Consider the following 15,472-nt stretch of genomic DNA (forward strand, 5'->3'; position numbering starts at 1 on the left):
CACACCCACAGAACAGCTAGAGCAAAGTCTGAACACTAACACTGACATCTTCAGCTGTGCTATACATTATGACTGCCATCACTTTAGTGACTACGGAAACTTAGGCAGACAAATTATCTGAAATAGCTCTATGACTCAGATATAGCAAAAAAGGACAATGACTATGAGCTGCTAAAAAATGGAAAAAAAAATGTATCTTTCTCTACCAAGAGACAATGAATTTAGCTCCTCACCTCTATCTTTAAAGTGCTTCCTAAAGAACCTGCTACTTTAAGACTTATTCTTTTGTTTGATAATTACCATTTTCTGGCATCACTGTTTTCTGTCAGTCAAGAATTATTTTCCTTTTTGAAAGGCAAAATATCAAGAAAGGTAATCTTTTCTATAAAGACTTCCCTAAATGGAAAATTTCCACTGTTTTGGTATTGTTTACTCCTTTTTAAAATGTTTCTATTATCACTTATCATCAGGAAGGGAAAAGAACCCAATAAAACATCTTATACAGAGCAGGCATTCAATACTGTGACTACTTTTTAACAGTGATCATGACAGTATGACAATGTTTAGTACAACAGCAATTCTAACTAAATGTTTCATAAAATACCTATGTATTGATGACGCTAATAAACCAAAAATTTTCCCTTATGTTTAATTCATAATATTCCCTTATCAATGCTGAAAAGATGGTGTTAACTACGTTCACATCTAAGAATTAGATATTTAAAGATTTCCTTTTTCAAAAGACATAGATCCATTTTATTAGATATTTTAAAGTAGGTAGACAAACAGCTGGTGGATTTTGAAAAGTATTCTCATAGAACCATACTATTTAAACTTTTGAATAGAAGGATATATTTTAAAAGAGCATGCTGTTGTGAGAAAACTTTTACAAAATTCCCCAACTGTTTATCTACCCATATATCTAAATACTTCAGCAAAAGGCAGAACTTTAAATACAATGCATTTTCTTACCTCAGGAGCAAACATGGTCTCATAGGTAGGATTATACTGAACTTCTCTGACAGCAGGATCAAGGTGAACTCCAGTCTCCAAATCTTCCTAAAAGAAAACCAAATGAATATTAAAGATCTGACAAGTGACATGATTTTATAAGCCACAGTTAATACCACATCAACCATTTTTAACACCAATTTTATGATTATTCTCCTTGTACCATATGATTAATAATTTAAAGATTAATAAAAATAATACATGTAGTTAATTTTAGAGGTTAAAATGCAAACCATTTTTTTTCTTTCAAAATTCTGACTTTTCCCATCTGAACAAACTGAAAATTTCTAAGTAAGTTATCACTACTGAAAGCCTTAATGTAACAGATTCCAACTCTTATTAAGTTTTTTAACTGAAAATTCAGAAGAGGCACTCCTTTATTATTCAGCAACTTTATTAGATATGTTCCCAGACGGCACTTGGTTAGGGACAGAAGAAACAAAAGGAAGTGGCAGGGCCCAGACCTTCTAAATTAAAAGTCTTATAACTATGTCAATGTTTCAACCGTCCTTAACTCATTCCCCAGTTTAACAAACTTTTAAAAAATCTCATCCATTTGGAATAAATGGTAGTCTATCTTTTGTATAACCCCATCAGTTACAAATATGATGACTGCTAAACTGCTATCTCTAGACTGGACCTCTCCCCTGAACTCTAGAGACTCGTATATATAACTGTTAATTGTCATCTTTCTTCCCAGGATGTCTAACAGACATCTCAAACTTATTATGTCCAAACAGGAAATCCGGATTCCCCCTCCTCTAATGACTCCTTCCAGCCTTCCCTTTCCAAATTTCTCGAGATTCCATCCTTACAGTTGCTGAGGCCAAAATCCCTGAAGTTATCCTTGACTCCTCTTTCTTTCACACCTTATACCCAACCCATCAGCAAATCCCATTGGCTCTATTTTCTATACACACCCAAAATTCAACTACTTCTCACCTCCTGTTTCACTCATCTTGCACTTAAATTGTTGCAGTAGCTTTTTAACTGGTCTCCCTGCTCCAGCCCTTGCCCACCCACAGCCTTGCTCCAATGTGATTCAGCTAAAATATTAACAAGATTATGTCACTCCTTTGCTCTAAAGCCTCCAGTGACATCCCCACATATAGTAAAAGCCTAACAAAGGCCTACAAGAGCCATTACCAGTCGCTCTCAGAAGGTAGTTATAGTTCCCTAGGGTCGTTTTTCAGGGCATTTGTGGCTTCCCATATGATTCTGGTTGAGTATTTACATATGAAAACATGTTGTTTGATTATAAACACATTTCTTTTACCTTTACAGTCAGAGCATGCAAGTTATATTTTGAAAATATGTGTGTAAGGAGGTTAGATATCATCCATGAATTATATTTCAGTAAGGCTGACATTACAAAACTGCTATAAAATGAGGGAGCTGGGTCTAATCGGTTGAGAATGTACCGTCCATGATCTCCTCCCTCCCTTTCTCCCTCCCCACCAACTTCTTTTTTAATCTAGCATTTTGCCCCTCCCCTGCTCACTTTACCCAGCCTCACAGGCTCATTTGCTACTCCTGCAATACATCAAAGGGCAATCCTGCCTCAGGGCCTCTGTACTTACGGGACCCTTTTGGAATGTTTTTCCCCTAGATATCCAGATGGTTGTTCTCGCTCTCCTTTCAGATTTCTGGTTTAAGTTTTCTACTTTCCCTTACTTTGCTTTATTTTTCTCCATTATATTTATAATCATCTGATATATATTTATTTGTTTATTGCCTACCTGCCTCCACTATAATGTAAGCTTCACAGGGAGGATTATGTACACAAAAGTGTGTCCTCAGTCCCTAGGACTATCCCTATCATCATATCACCATCTTTATTCTACTGGCCTCTTGCTGATGGTATGATACATCTGTCAACACAAGGTGAAGACAATGCAAAATAGCACTGCAAATTTTGTGAAATATGTAGGATATCATTGATATCAGTGATGTTGGAAAAGAATTGAGGCTACTGACAAATGATGAACTGGTAGAGTAAGACAACCTAAGGACTGAAGACTAGACAACTGGCCAGAAAATTAATACTATAGGACACAGTTGTTCCAAAATTTTGCCATTCTCAGAACACCTTATTAGAGTTCCTTCACTGATAGCAGGTGACTTAGTTTCTCTACTTCTGAAAGACATAAAGTCCACCAGGTATCACTCCCTTAAACTTTCCTTCTCTCTAGTTTCAAAATTCTCCAGATCTTTACTAGTCCTTATCTTACCTTTTCATGACTTCAATTACAACCTCACAATTTTATCTGCTGTCCTGACTACTCTCATAATCTCTGGATTCATATTCCAACTGCCTGTTGAACATTGTTTTATGGATGCTTCACAGCATCAAACACTATGTTATGTCCAAAACAGAACACACCATTTCTCCCTGACTCCACCTTCATTACCCAATCAGGCACTGACTCATATTGATTCTACCTCAGAAATATTCTCCAGCAACCCTATTCCCACTCTCCCTTCTTCACATTCTAACTACCACTTCACATTCCAACTACCACTGCCGTCTATTGTATTACCTCCCTATCTGGTTTAATATACCCCTACTTTAGCCATAGTAGACTATTTGCTGATTTTTAAAATCAAGCACTTTTATGTTTTCTGTGCCCTTAACAATGTTCTTCCCTTTGTTTCTTACACTTCATTCTCTGTTTTCTGATAATATGTCATCTTATTGTTTTTAATACCTTCCCTCCTCCTGGCTTAGGAAAACCACTCTTTTATCCATAGTCCTAAGTAATATTGTACATAATTCTTTACAGTATTTGATGCATTATTTGTGTCACATGCTTTTCTGCTGGTTCGTTTAGGAACTCCCGAAAGGCAGGAATCACATCTTTTACATCTAGTAGAATACAGGGCACTCAGTACATGTTCAATAAATATTTGTTAAATTATATTGAAGAAGGAAAAGTCAAATCCACAGAGAAATTCAGTAGGATGAAGGCTTACCATAGGTCATTGAATCTGGCAACTACACCATAAAAAACCTTACCCAGAACAATTTTGGCAATGGGGTAGACTATGGGAAACCTGTTGCAAGGGGCAAAAAAATGAGAATTTAGAAAAGCAGGACAGTGATAATTTTTACTTTACAAGATACTTGGTAGTGAAGAACAGCAGAAGAGATGGGGTGCCAGATTGAAAGAATGTCAGGGTAAAATTCAGTTTGTTTTTTGTCCCCTTATGATTGACTAAAGACTTTGTCAATCATAGGCTGGAGGAAAGGAGCCACCCGTGAGAAACACATGACCAGAATGAGGAGATAATCAAAGGTATGGTTATCCTGGAAGAGGTGGGAGGGGATAGAATCCAGGACACAGTTGGGATACTAGCTGCTAAAAAGAGTAGAGCTCTCTCTGAGATGCGACAGAGATGGCAAAGATGAGAATGGATGAGCAGTAATAGGTGTTTGGAGACAGTGAGGAATACTGGGAGTCATAGTTGATCTACTTTTTTATTTTCTTTGTGTAGTAAAGAGCATGAGCATCTGGATAAGCCAAGTATGGTCAGTGACTTCAAATTCATTTATACATTCAACAATATTGACTGAGTGCCCAGTATGTGCCAGGCACTCTTCAAGGTCCATAGTAACAGACAAAAGTCCCTGCCCTTGTCATATATATTATAGGGGGGAGATAGATAATAACCAGTATAATAAGTTATACAGATTGCTGGAAGAGGGTAAGTGCTATGATAAAACACTAATATACCAGCACCAGAGTAGACACTAGCTGAGATTATCCTTACAACATTTCTGTGAGGTATGTATCAGCTTCATTTTACTGATGGTGAATTCAGCAAGATTTTCACTTGACTCAAGGTAATAAGAGAATAAATGTGAAGGAAGAATTTTAAAATAACCACAGTGATCAATGTTAAAGGGATCCAACTAGCAACAAACAAAAAATTCTCTGCAGAGTAACCAATTGGATCTTTCAGGATTCTTAGTTCTAAGCAACAGAAACCGTCACATATTGATTACACAGACCAAGTATTGACTCCTTTTGGGTTTCTTACAGAATTGCCAGAAAGGATGGAGAATCAGCTTTGGGAAATGGGCATAAATAAAGGGTGAATATATAGCTGAAATCACAGTTCAGAATCAATCATATCACAGAACCAACCCAGTGAGGAACAATAGATCACCATCACTGAACTGCTACAGTTGGCAGTGGATGCTGTGGTTGGGACTACTGGCCCTAGAAACTACATCATGTTGGCCACCACTGTTGCCATGACTACTGCCACTTAAAATATCTTCCTCTTTCTTTGCTTCTTTGTGGATTAGTTTTGGATTAGGAAGCTTGGGTGGGTCCATCTGTTTGGCTGAGCCCAAGTTGTAGCCCCGAGCCTTAACTACAAGAGAGCTGGAAGAGTGAGGGTCTGGGTTTTTAGCTTCTAAAGGTGGGGGATGGGAGGGTTGTTCTTCACATTAAGACTCTTAAGGAAGGGAGTTTAAAACTGGGCTGCTTAAAGACGACACATACCTATTACCTTAGAATGTACACAACAATATTCCACTGAGTAGAGATAGTATATCACCTAGGACTCAGTAGCAAAACCAGGTACCATAAATTCAAAAGAACAAGAAAAAGGCCTTAGCCATATTTATATCCCCCCAATGGTTTTTTTTTTTTTAATTCAGTTTTATTGAGATATATTCACATACCATACAATCATCCATGGTGTACAATCAACTTGTTCACAGTACCATCATATATTTATGCATTCATCATTCCAATCTATTTTCAAACATTTTCCCCAGTGGGTTTTATAGAGCATAATTACTAGAATCACTTTATACTATGGCTTACCATATCTTTCCAATTAAAGGTTTTTGAAATATTCTAAATTTATTTCAAACAGAGTATTAACAGAAATAAAGTTTTAAATGCAAAATAAAGTTTAAAAAGTTACTCTTTATATATGCAACAGTAGAAATGATAAAAAAAAAAATAACTAAATTTCAGCCTCTGGCTCCTGCTAAAATTCTAGAAGAGCAAATTGACCAACCCTCCTGAATAAAAAGGGCTGTTAATTTTACATTTAATTAGAAAAACTTGTACAATACCACAAACTTGATTTAATACCCACAGGCAGTTCAATACCAATCAGGTATGCAACTGGAATTACCACAGAATTACAAAGGGAGTTCTACTCTGTTTTAATTATCCATAGAAATTAAAGTTCCCTAAGTAGAGGGCATCCTGTTAGTCAAATAATTTAAGTAGTTTATCTTTTGTTGATTCAAAGTAATTTGAGAATAAATTAAGTGACATTCATTTTTTAATCCTTTCCACACTACTTACTGACATAAAATAGAGAAAATATGTGAAAACACTTTGTAAACTTTAAAGCAGATCACAACTACTAATCATTATTACAAACTACTTATCAATTTATGCCATTTTTTTTTCCACAAAGTGAAAATGATTAAACTTCCTAAGATAAGAATTTTGGTAGATGACATAATAGAATATATATTCAGAAAAATATATCTTTTGAATTTTGTCTTAACAGATGCAGAGGGAAAATGTGATGCTTACAAATATGAGAAGATTATTCAAGAAGGAGCAGCTAAATAAAATCCTCAAAATTAGATGCAAAATTTTCATTTTACTTAAGTCGGCTATGCAAAAACAGGGAAGACACCAGGGGAAAAGTAACACTGTCATTGATTAAAATGAGAGAAAGTAGGCCTACTTTTATTTTTTTAAAGACACTTAATAAGCAATTCTTGGAACCCAACAGGGCTCATCACATGACTTCTAAAATGCAAAATCTGACAAGGTGGCATTAAAATTAACTTTTAGCCAGAAAAGAATCACTGTCATACTTTAGAGAACAAAAATTTGATTAACAGGAGTTCCAGAATAAGAGGAGAGAGAATGGGACTAAAATAATATGCGAAGAGATAAGAGCTGAGAACTTTCCAGAAATGATGAAAGATACACAATCCAAACTAATCAATCCATAATAAAAGAAACCCAACAAATTCTGAACAGGTCAAATAAAAAGAAATCTGCACCTATATGCCTTGTAATGTAACTAAAAACCCACCAAAAAGGGGAAGTAGGGGTAGAAGGGAATCTTAAAAGCAGTCAAAAGAAAAAAGACAAATCATTTTCAAAGAAAAACAGCTACAATGACAGCTGACTTGTTGTCAATAACAATGAAAATCAGAAAATAGTTGAATAATGTGTTAAATTTGCTGAGAGGAAACAAAAAAAAAAAGATCAGCTAAACATACTAAATCCTGTGAAGGAATCCTTCAAGAAAAAGGGATAAATACAAACATTTAAAAACCAAACTGAAAGCATTTGCTACCAGCAAATTCTCAGTAAAGAACATTCTAAAGGATGTACTATAGGCAGAAAGTGATCGCTTGCACATCAGATGCAACAATCAAGAACTCTCATTTCCCATCATCCTGTGGGGTTTAATGGACACCTAGCATACTAACTTTCTGCCTTTCTTCTTTTCTATTATACATATTTAAGACTATACAAATATATAAAAATATATATATGTACTTTGCCATGGCCACTACTCATGAGTTCTGATAAGTATTATTTTTATTATTTTTCAGTTCAAAATATTTCCTAATTTCTATTATGATATTTTTCTTTGGGCCATGGCTTACTTAGAATTGCACTTTCATAATTTTCAAATATGTTAATTTTATATTTATCTTTTGTTGCTAATTTCTAGTTCATATTCACTGTGGTCAGAGAATGTGGTACTATGATATAAAATTTGTTGAGTAATTTATGGCCTAGTTCAGTGGTCAGCAAATTACAGCCTGTGGGTCCAGTCTAACCCATAGTCTGTTTTTTGTTCCAGCAAAATAAGAATGGTTTTTACATTTTAAAAACAAATGGGTTGTTTAGAAGGAGGAGGAGAATAATAATTGTAGTAGTAATAATAAGTGACAGAAACAGAGACTGCTTGTGGCCAGCAAAGCCTAAAATATTTACTATCTGACTTTACAGAAAAGTTTGCCAACCCCGAGCCTAGTCTATGGTCAGTTTGTTTAAAAAATCATGTTTCATTAGTACATGAAAACAATATTCTACACTGTTGAGTGCAATGTTCTATATGTCCTTTAGATCCAGTTTGCTATTTTTGTTGTTCAAATTTTCTATAGTAACAAAGATTTTTTCTGTTTGTTTAGTTACTGAGAGAGGTGTATTAAAATTTCCCACTGTGGTGGTAGTTTCGCCAATTTTTGCTTAACTATTTTGAACTTACAGTACACAAATTTAAAATTGTTATATACCTCTTGGTGAATTGAACTTTTAATCATTATCAAGTGACAGTTTATTTTTATCTCTACTAAACCTTTCAGCTTTCAAGTTCACCTTACTGATCTTAATACAACAAATGCCAGCTTTCCTTTGGTTAGAATTTGCCTGGTATATCTTTTTATTTTGGACCCTTCTGGAGGTCTTGGCAAGCATGATAATAAGGAAAGGAGGAAAAAAAAAAGGATTGAAGGGAAGGAAAAAACACTGTTTTATTTGTGGCTGATACAACTAGGTAAGTAGAATGATTCCATTAGAAAATTAAATAAGTGGAAAAAAATAGCACAAAAATATGAAGCACCTAGAAACATCTCCAACAAAAACTGTACAAGACCTTGATGGAGAAAACCATAAACGTTGGAAGAAATTAAAGAAGTCTAATGAAGACCTAAATGAATGGCTAGAGCATTATCTTCAAATGCAGTCCCATTCAAAATTCCAACAGGCTTTAGAACTTTACAAGTTAATTCTATACTGTATGTAGAATTATAGAAGCCCCAAATAGTCAAGACATTCTTGAATAGCAACAACAAAAATGGAGGGGAGGGGGACTTGTACTACCAGATACGAAGCCATATTATAAAAAATGTTCACACCATACACACACAAATTAATTTCACATGGTTTAATGACCAAAATGTGAAAAACAAAGATATAGCACTTTTCTGTCAGAAGATAACAACGGGAGAATACTTTCATGACTTTGGGATAAGGATTTCTCAAACAAGAAAACAGAAACACAATCCATAAGGTAAGAATTAATAAGGCTGATTACATAAACAATTTCTGTTTATCAAAGACAGTGAAAAGAGTGAGAAGATAAGCCGCAAACTGGAAAAGATATGTGCAACACATACAACTAATGAAGGATAGTATTCAGAATATATAAAAATCTTGTACAAATCAATAGGAAAAAGATGACTCAATAGCCACTTCAAAAGGGAGGAAAAAAATCAAATCACTATAACATATATGAAAGACGCTCAAACTCATTAGTGTTCAGAGAAATGGATTAAAAACACCATGTGAATTTATTCTCTGCCAAAATGCTACTAATAGCCACAATAAAATTATTCAAACACAGAAAAACATATTTGCATGCTTCACATCTGCTCCCTTGGTTGTTTCCATATCATTACAAATCACTACGTGTAAGCTTTTTTTGTGCATAGCAAGTGTTGGCTCACAAACCAGCAATGCCCCATACTCTCACCACAGAACCCAGATCCCTGGGGTGCTGGTTGGAATCTATTATGTACCCCAGAAGAGCCATGTTCTTTTAGTCCAATCTTGTGGGGGTAGACTTATTGTGGGGGTAGACTTTTGATTAGACTATTTCCATGGAGATGTGACCCCGCCCATTCAAGGTAGGTCTTAATTAGTTTACTGGTGTCCTCTATGAGAGCATGAAAGGCAGGGACATTTTGAAGAGAGCTCAGAGACATTTAGAGAAAGAATGCCCAGAGACATTTTAGAGATAGCCATTGAAACCAGAACAAGCAGAGAGGCTAAGAGATGAAATCCAGAGTTTGCCCTGGGGAAACTAAGAGAGGACCCCCAGATGCTTAGAGAGAAACAAGCAAGGACACACAGGATCTGAGAGAGAGAAGCTAAGGCAGAAGCCCAGAGACATTTTGGAGAAAGCCATGGAAACAAGAAGCTAACCCCAGGAGAGGCCCAGCAGACTCGGGCCATGTGCCTTCCCAAGTGACAGAGGAAACCCAGATGCCATGAGCCTTTCTTCAGTGAAGGTATCCTCCTGTTGATGCGTTAATTTGGACATTTTCAATGGCCTTAGAACTGTAAATTTTGAACTAATAAACCTCCACTGTAAAAGCTAGTCCATTTCTGGTATATTGCAGTTTCGACAGCTTTAGCAAACCAAGACACCTGGGAAATTAATATAAAAGAGAAAAGAAAACTGCAGAGAGTTTCAGAAGGCATAGATTCTAGCCTCAATTCTGCTTTCTAATGAACATTGTGCAATTTAAGCAACCTCTCCTTCTGGATTTCCTTATTTATAACATGAGGTGATTGACTTAGCTCTAGAGGCCCTCCCAACTTTCAAATTCTGATTCTGAATGTGCATGCTTTTATAAGATCTTCTTTTTCATGTATTCCTTCATTCGTTCTCTCAAAAAACATTTCCCTCAATTTTGTGTACTAGGCATTGGAAATGTGAAAATGAACAGGCCTTACAATTTCTGGTTCCCAGAGTCCTAATATCCAGGAAAAAGAAAAAAAGTTAACAAACCACAGAAATGTGGCCAAATGTTACAAATAAAGTGTGAAAAGTGTGCTAAGGTAGCACAGAGTTCCAAGGGAGCAGGTACCCTAGATTCTAAAGACAGTAGAGTTTGGGACAAGTACAAGGCAAGGGATTTCCAGGCAGAGAAACTACCTTAGGCAAAATCTTGAGAGAGGAAAAAAGAAAATTAGGTTTTGAGGCCTTTGTAAAGAGTTCACAATGGAAGAATGGCAAGCCTCATGTGCTACATAAGAACTTGAATTTTACCCATTAGGCAACATGGTGGCTCTGGGCAAGGGAGCAACATGATGAAACTGGAATTTAAAAAGATCACTCTGGGTGACTGAGACAGACAGAATGAGGTATGGAATTGGGAGACAAAGAAAGGAAGAAACAGATAGACCAGTGAGGAGATTATTGTAATTGCCTTGAAAGAAATGACGAGAATCTGAACTGAACACTAGCCACAGAAGAGGAAAGAGAGAGGTGTGATAAATATCAATGTTACAATGGACAGGTCCCACTCTCCAAAAGTAGGGACCAGGAGAGAGAGAAAAGTAAAGAATGACTCTTGGGAGAAGTGAGCAGGAGATAAAGGAAAGTTGTTTCAGTGAGAATGGAAAGGAAGAAATTGATTTGAGAGACATTAATGAAGCAGAAATATTAGAACCATCTGAATTAGCTTCAGGGTCTAAGGAAGAAGGAAGAGAAAAGGATGACCCCTCTGTTCTTGGCATGGACCAATGGGTGGGCTGTGGGGTCACTAACCAAAACAGAAGACATGGATGTTGAGGGAAAGGAAATGTTAATTTTTCAGCACATTAAAACGGAGGTGCGTGACAGTCCAGATGTTTAATAGGTCTGGAGCTGGCAAGGTTAGAATTAGAAATAATGAGGTTAGCTAACAGTTAATGAGAGTTTACTGTGTGCCTAGCACTGTTATAAGCGCTTTCCAAGCATTATGATAATGCTTACAACTCCATGAGATAGATACTAGTGTTATCCCTATTTTGCAGATGAAAAAAAAAATGAGCCACAGAGTGCTTAAATAATTTATCCAAGGTCATCTCGTTGTTAAGTGCTGGAGGCAAGAGTTGAATCTTGGCAGTCGAGAATTTCACAGCCTGTGCTAACCACTTCACAGCATTCACGTGTCAGCCATCAGAGCACAGACTGAGGTTGATGTGGCTAGCAAAGAAAACTAAGAGCAGAGTCTCAAGGAACACCAATGTTGAAAGGAAGGGCAGAACAGAAGCCCAGAAGACTGACAAGGGCCTCATAGCAGTAGAAGGAGAGGAAATTTCTAGGAAGGGGAACTTTTTAAAGTGTCACTTGATGCAGAGATTCAAGTCAGATGACAGAAGTTGGCAACTGGAAGGCCTCCAAAAGAATGCAGGGAGAGTAGTTCCCCAAGAGGCTACAGCCAGTCTATATTAGGTTAAGGAGAAAATAAGATGAAGAAGTGAAGAGAGCTTCAAAAAGCAGAGCTGTGAAAGGACGACCGAGGAGGTTGCTGGAAGGTTATGAGTTTGGGGAATTGTTTTTTTATAAAGATAAGATTCTAAGCATTGTTTCAAGCCAGATGTCCAATAATAAAAAGTAAAATTCACAAATGGCTCACTTGAATTCTGTAAAAGACTTTTTAAGTTACAACACTAGACTTGGGGGTCCTTAAATACAAAGGAATTTTTGCATTCTGTCTCCTCTTTTTCACATCTTGAGATCCCCATTGAGAATTTCTGGACCAACACTACCAACTGGTGGATGCTCTCAGAGGGCTCCATCACACTACCCTTTTCTTAGTTCTTCAAACATAGTAAGTAAGATCTTTGTCACTCATGGCTTGCTGTCCCCTTTGAGGGGAAACTCTTGCCTTAATCTGCATATTGTTGGCTACTTCTTGTTCTTCAGGTCCAACTCAAAAGCCACCTTTTCAGAGAGACCTTCCCTGACCAGCTTATCTAAAATCATACTCTTACCTTATTCTCTGTCATGGAACTCTATATTTTTCCTTCATAGTACTCAGTACAACCTTTGCTCACATTTTATTGTTTGCCTGTTCCACTAGAACACATACATCATAATGACAAGGATGCCTGGCTTGTTTGCATCTGTGCCTTCAGCCCTTAGAATGGTTCTGGGCAAATAACATGTGCTCAGTAAACATTTGTGAAATGAACTATATAGCACAACATCTCCCTCTATCACTTTTCCTCACTGGGATCATGCACTCAGTTTCTTAAACCCAAGGTCTTTTTCTCAAGTGTACCAACATATATAATCATAACAGCTAGTATTTATAGCATTCTCATTAGGTACTAGGCAGGGTGCTATTAATTTATCTGTACCACTAACTCTTCACAATAATCCACACCATATATAGGCACTTTTAAAATAATCTCCACTGTACAGGTGAGGAAGCAGGAAGTTGCATAATTTGCCCAAGTTCACACAACTGAAGGGGCCGGGATTCGAACCTAGTTCTGGTTTCAAAAACAAAACCAAGCCGGGCCACTGGTCACTTCAAGTAAGATCACATACTTTATTTTCGGCAGTCCTGATCTACCTTTATTTATGTTCTGAGACTGCACTTGCTCTATGAGGCCACGTCCCAGTCTATAAATTCAAATTTCACCCCCTATCTTCCCTTTCTTAGGGCCGAAGGCAGGGCGAGGAGCAGTGGAGGACTGTCCTAAACTTCCAATTCTCGGATTCTCCCGAAGAAGATGCATGTGGGAAGCAAAAAGCTTTAGAAACTTCGCTCCCGGCCCTAAGGAAGAGGTACGCGAAAGCCTAACAAGCCCTCGCTGGCGGCGGGTTTTGAAAGAGAAACCAACACTACCTGCACCAGCAGCGGCCAAAGCGCTTACCTTAACTGCCACCTCCGGAGCCGAGTCCACTGCCACTGCCAAAGAGGGCTTGGACGAAGGCGATTTAGTCAAGTGCATGAGGGAGTCGGCAGCTGGCAGCGGACATCGTCCGCCCTCACTGTCCGAGTCCGATTCGGACCCTGAACCCGAACCATAAGAAGCTGCCAGAGCTGCTATCGCAGCCGACATGACGGCAACAAACCCTCTGCGGAGACCCGGCCCCGGCGGAAGTAGAAGCGGCTCCCAGGTCCTGACAGATTGCCACGGAACACATTATTTGCCTCACTTTACTAAGAAAGCATTTACAACATTTTCAAACAATCAATTGATTACTGTTAGAGTAACTCCAACCTAACTATGAATTTGGAAACATTTATCTAGGGAAACACAGAGAATTATGATAGTTGATAACGTTCAGGATCTAGCTGACTAGCTTAAAGACTACAAGTTCCGAAATACCTTGAGGCCTTGCGCTTCTGACTCCCGGCGTGCAGCGCGGCGGGAAGTGGGAAAAGGCATAATGGGAAGTGTAGTTTCGGGCGAGGGGGCGGGGCCGGGCGGGAAGGCCTCTCCTGGATCCCGCCCCTGAATGGATGGTTCATTCAATTGGCTGTCATCTTCCCTCATTCCCTAGCCAAGCACTGTGCTCTCCGTTCCCCTTCCCCCAAACGGAGGATTGGGCAATACCACACAGGTTCAGGAAAGGGGGGAAATAGCCATCCCGACAGGTGAGTGGGTAGAGTTTCCCACAAGGGTTATGCCTGGACACTGGGAGCCATACAGTAAAATGAGAGTCTTAAGTTCGAAGACCTTGACTGGCGGGGAATAGCTCCAGGTGGGAAGGATGAGAGGTTAGGTGAAGAGAGTCCAGCGGTACCCCCGGCTTCTGGCGCGGGTCCCCGCGTCCGGTTGTGGAGCGTCGTGCGCTGGGAGGGGGCGAACGGGGGGCGGCGGCGGCTCGCGGTGTTGTTCGCTCGCGCATCGAGCACACTGTGGGTCCGGCGACCGGCGGGCGCCGCAAGTGGCGATCCCCGTGGCCTGGCGCCTCGGTCGCTGCCCAGAGCGGATTCCATCCTGAGCCCGACGTTCCTGGGGGCTCTAGGTGGAGTCCGAGGATCTGAGAGGGACTGGCGGCCGCCGCCAAACCATGAAGAAGGGGTAAGGCAAGAGCACCCAAGATTTCACGGTGAGCGCGAGTCTCTCAGGAATTTTTTTGGAGGGGGTGACGGGGATGCTGAGAGAGGAACTCTTCCTCCACGGCCGGAACAGAGAGAGGTGTGTGTGGTTCTCTAGCCCGGCAAATGTTAGGGATGGGCGCGCCTCCCCCTGCAACGACCCCCACCCCCATTCGTGGGTTTCCCGAGCTCCCGCCGCCCACCCGCCGGCCGGGCTGGGTGCAGAGGGAGACGGCGGCGGGCGCGCCTGGGTCTTGGTTGCAGGGACCGCCCTGAGGCTGCCCTAGGCAGAGAGATCACCTGAGGTGGCATCGCCTGAGCCCCCCCGTCCCCTGTCCCCGTGGGTCGCCCCCTTGCCTCCTCTCTTTGCGGGAGGCTGCAGCCCGGGGTCGTGGAGAAGCCCCTGCTCGCTCTATCAGCCCGAGGCTCTGTAAAGCAAGCTTGTGCGTTTTTGTGTTTGCGCCGCGAGTCGGTGTCTAAAGACCTAACGGTAAAGCGGGTATGGGAAACCCTTTTATTCGTTTGAAGAGGAAGCGAAGTGGTGCGGTCGCCTCTGATGCCTGTTAATGGGGGCGCCTAGGGCAGAGTTAGGGAGCTGCTCTCTCAGCTCCGCTGTCGGCAGGACTCGCCCATTGTGCCACCCGGATAATTATTCAACTATGCAGCATCCATTGCACCTTTTCCATTTTTCTTTTCCCCTTGCTACAGCATGCCCCCTAGCTTCGGTACTCTGACGCCTTCTCTTGCACTCGCGGATGGTGAACTCGAATATTGATGAAAAGAAAGCACATGTGACCTGAACATTCATGACCTGTCCTAAACCGACTAATTAATTAATCC

At 39.7% G+C, this 15,472-nt stretch overlaps 2 protein-coding genes across 5 annotated transcripts in view; one reads left to right on the plus strand and one right to left on the minus strand.

Annotated features, from left to right (window-relative positions):
* CDC40 (cell division cycle 40) overlaps positions 1-13,652 on the minus strand; it is a 48,691-nt gene extending 35,039 nt beyond the window's left edge. The window contains 2 exon segments of the mRNA XM_037842869.1: positions 973-1,059; positions 13,458-13,652. Coding sequence (XP_037698797.1) covers positions 973-1,059; positions 13,458-13,646 — 276 coding nt within the window. The 5' untranslated portion in view covers positions 13,647-13,652.
* Positions 13,653-14,095: 443 nt separating this feature from the next.
* Positions 14,096-15,472, plus strand: part of WASF1 (WASP family member 1) — a 103,287-nt gene continuing 101,910 nt past the window's right edge. For 2 of the 4 annotated variants that reach the window (XM_037844398.1, XM_037844395.1), the window contains exon 1: positions 14,395-14,643. The gene's annotated coding sequence lies outside the window, so the exon portion shown is untranslated. Of the gene's footprint in view, positions 14,186-14,394; positions 14,644-14,714; positions 14,733-15,472 lie in introns of those variants that run through there. The other 2 variants (XM_037844396.1, XM_037844399.1) reach the window with 2 other exon arrangements.

Source organism: Choloepus didactylus, chromosome 7 (assembly GCF_015220235.1).
Source record: "Choloepus didactylus isolate mChoDid1 chromosome 7, mChoDid1.pri, whole genome shotgun sequence".
Taxonomy (NCBI): Eukaryota; Metazoa; Chordata; class Mammalia; order Pilosa; family Megalonychidae; genus Choloepus; species Choloepus didactylus.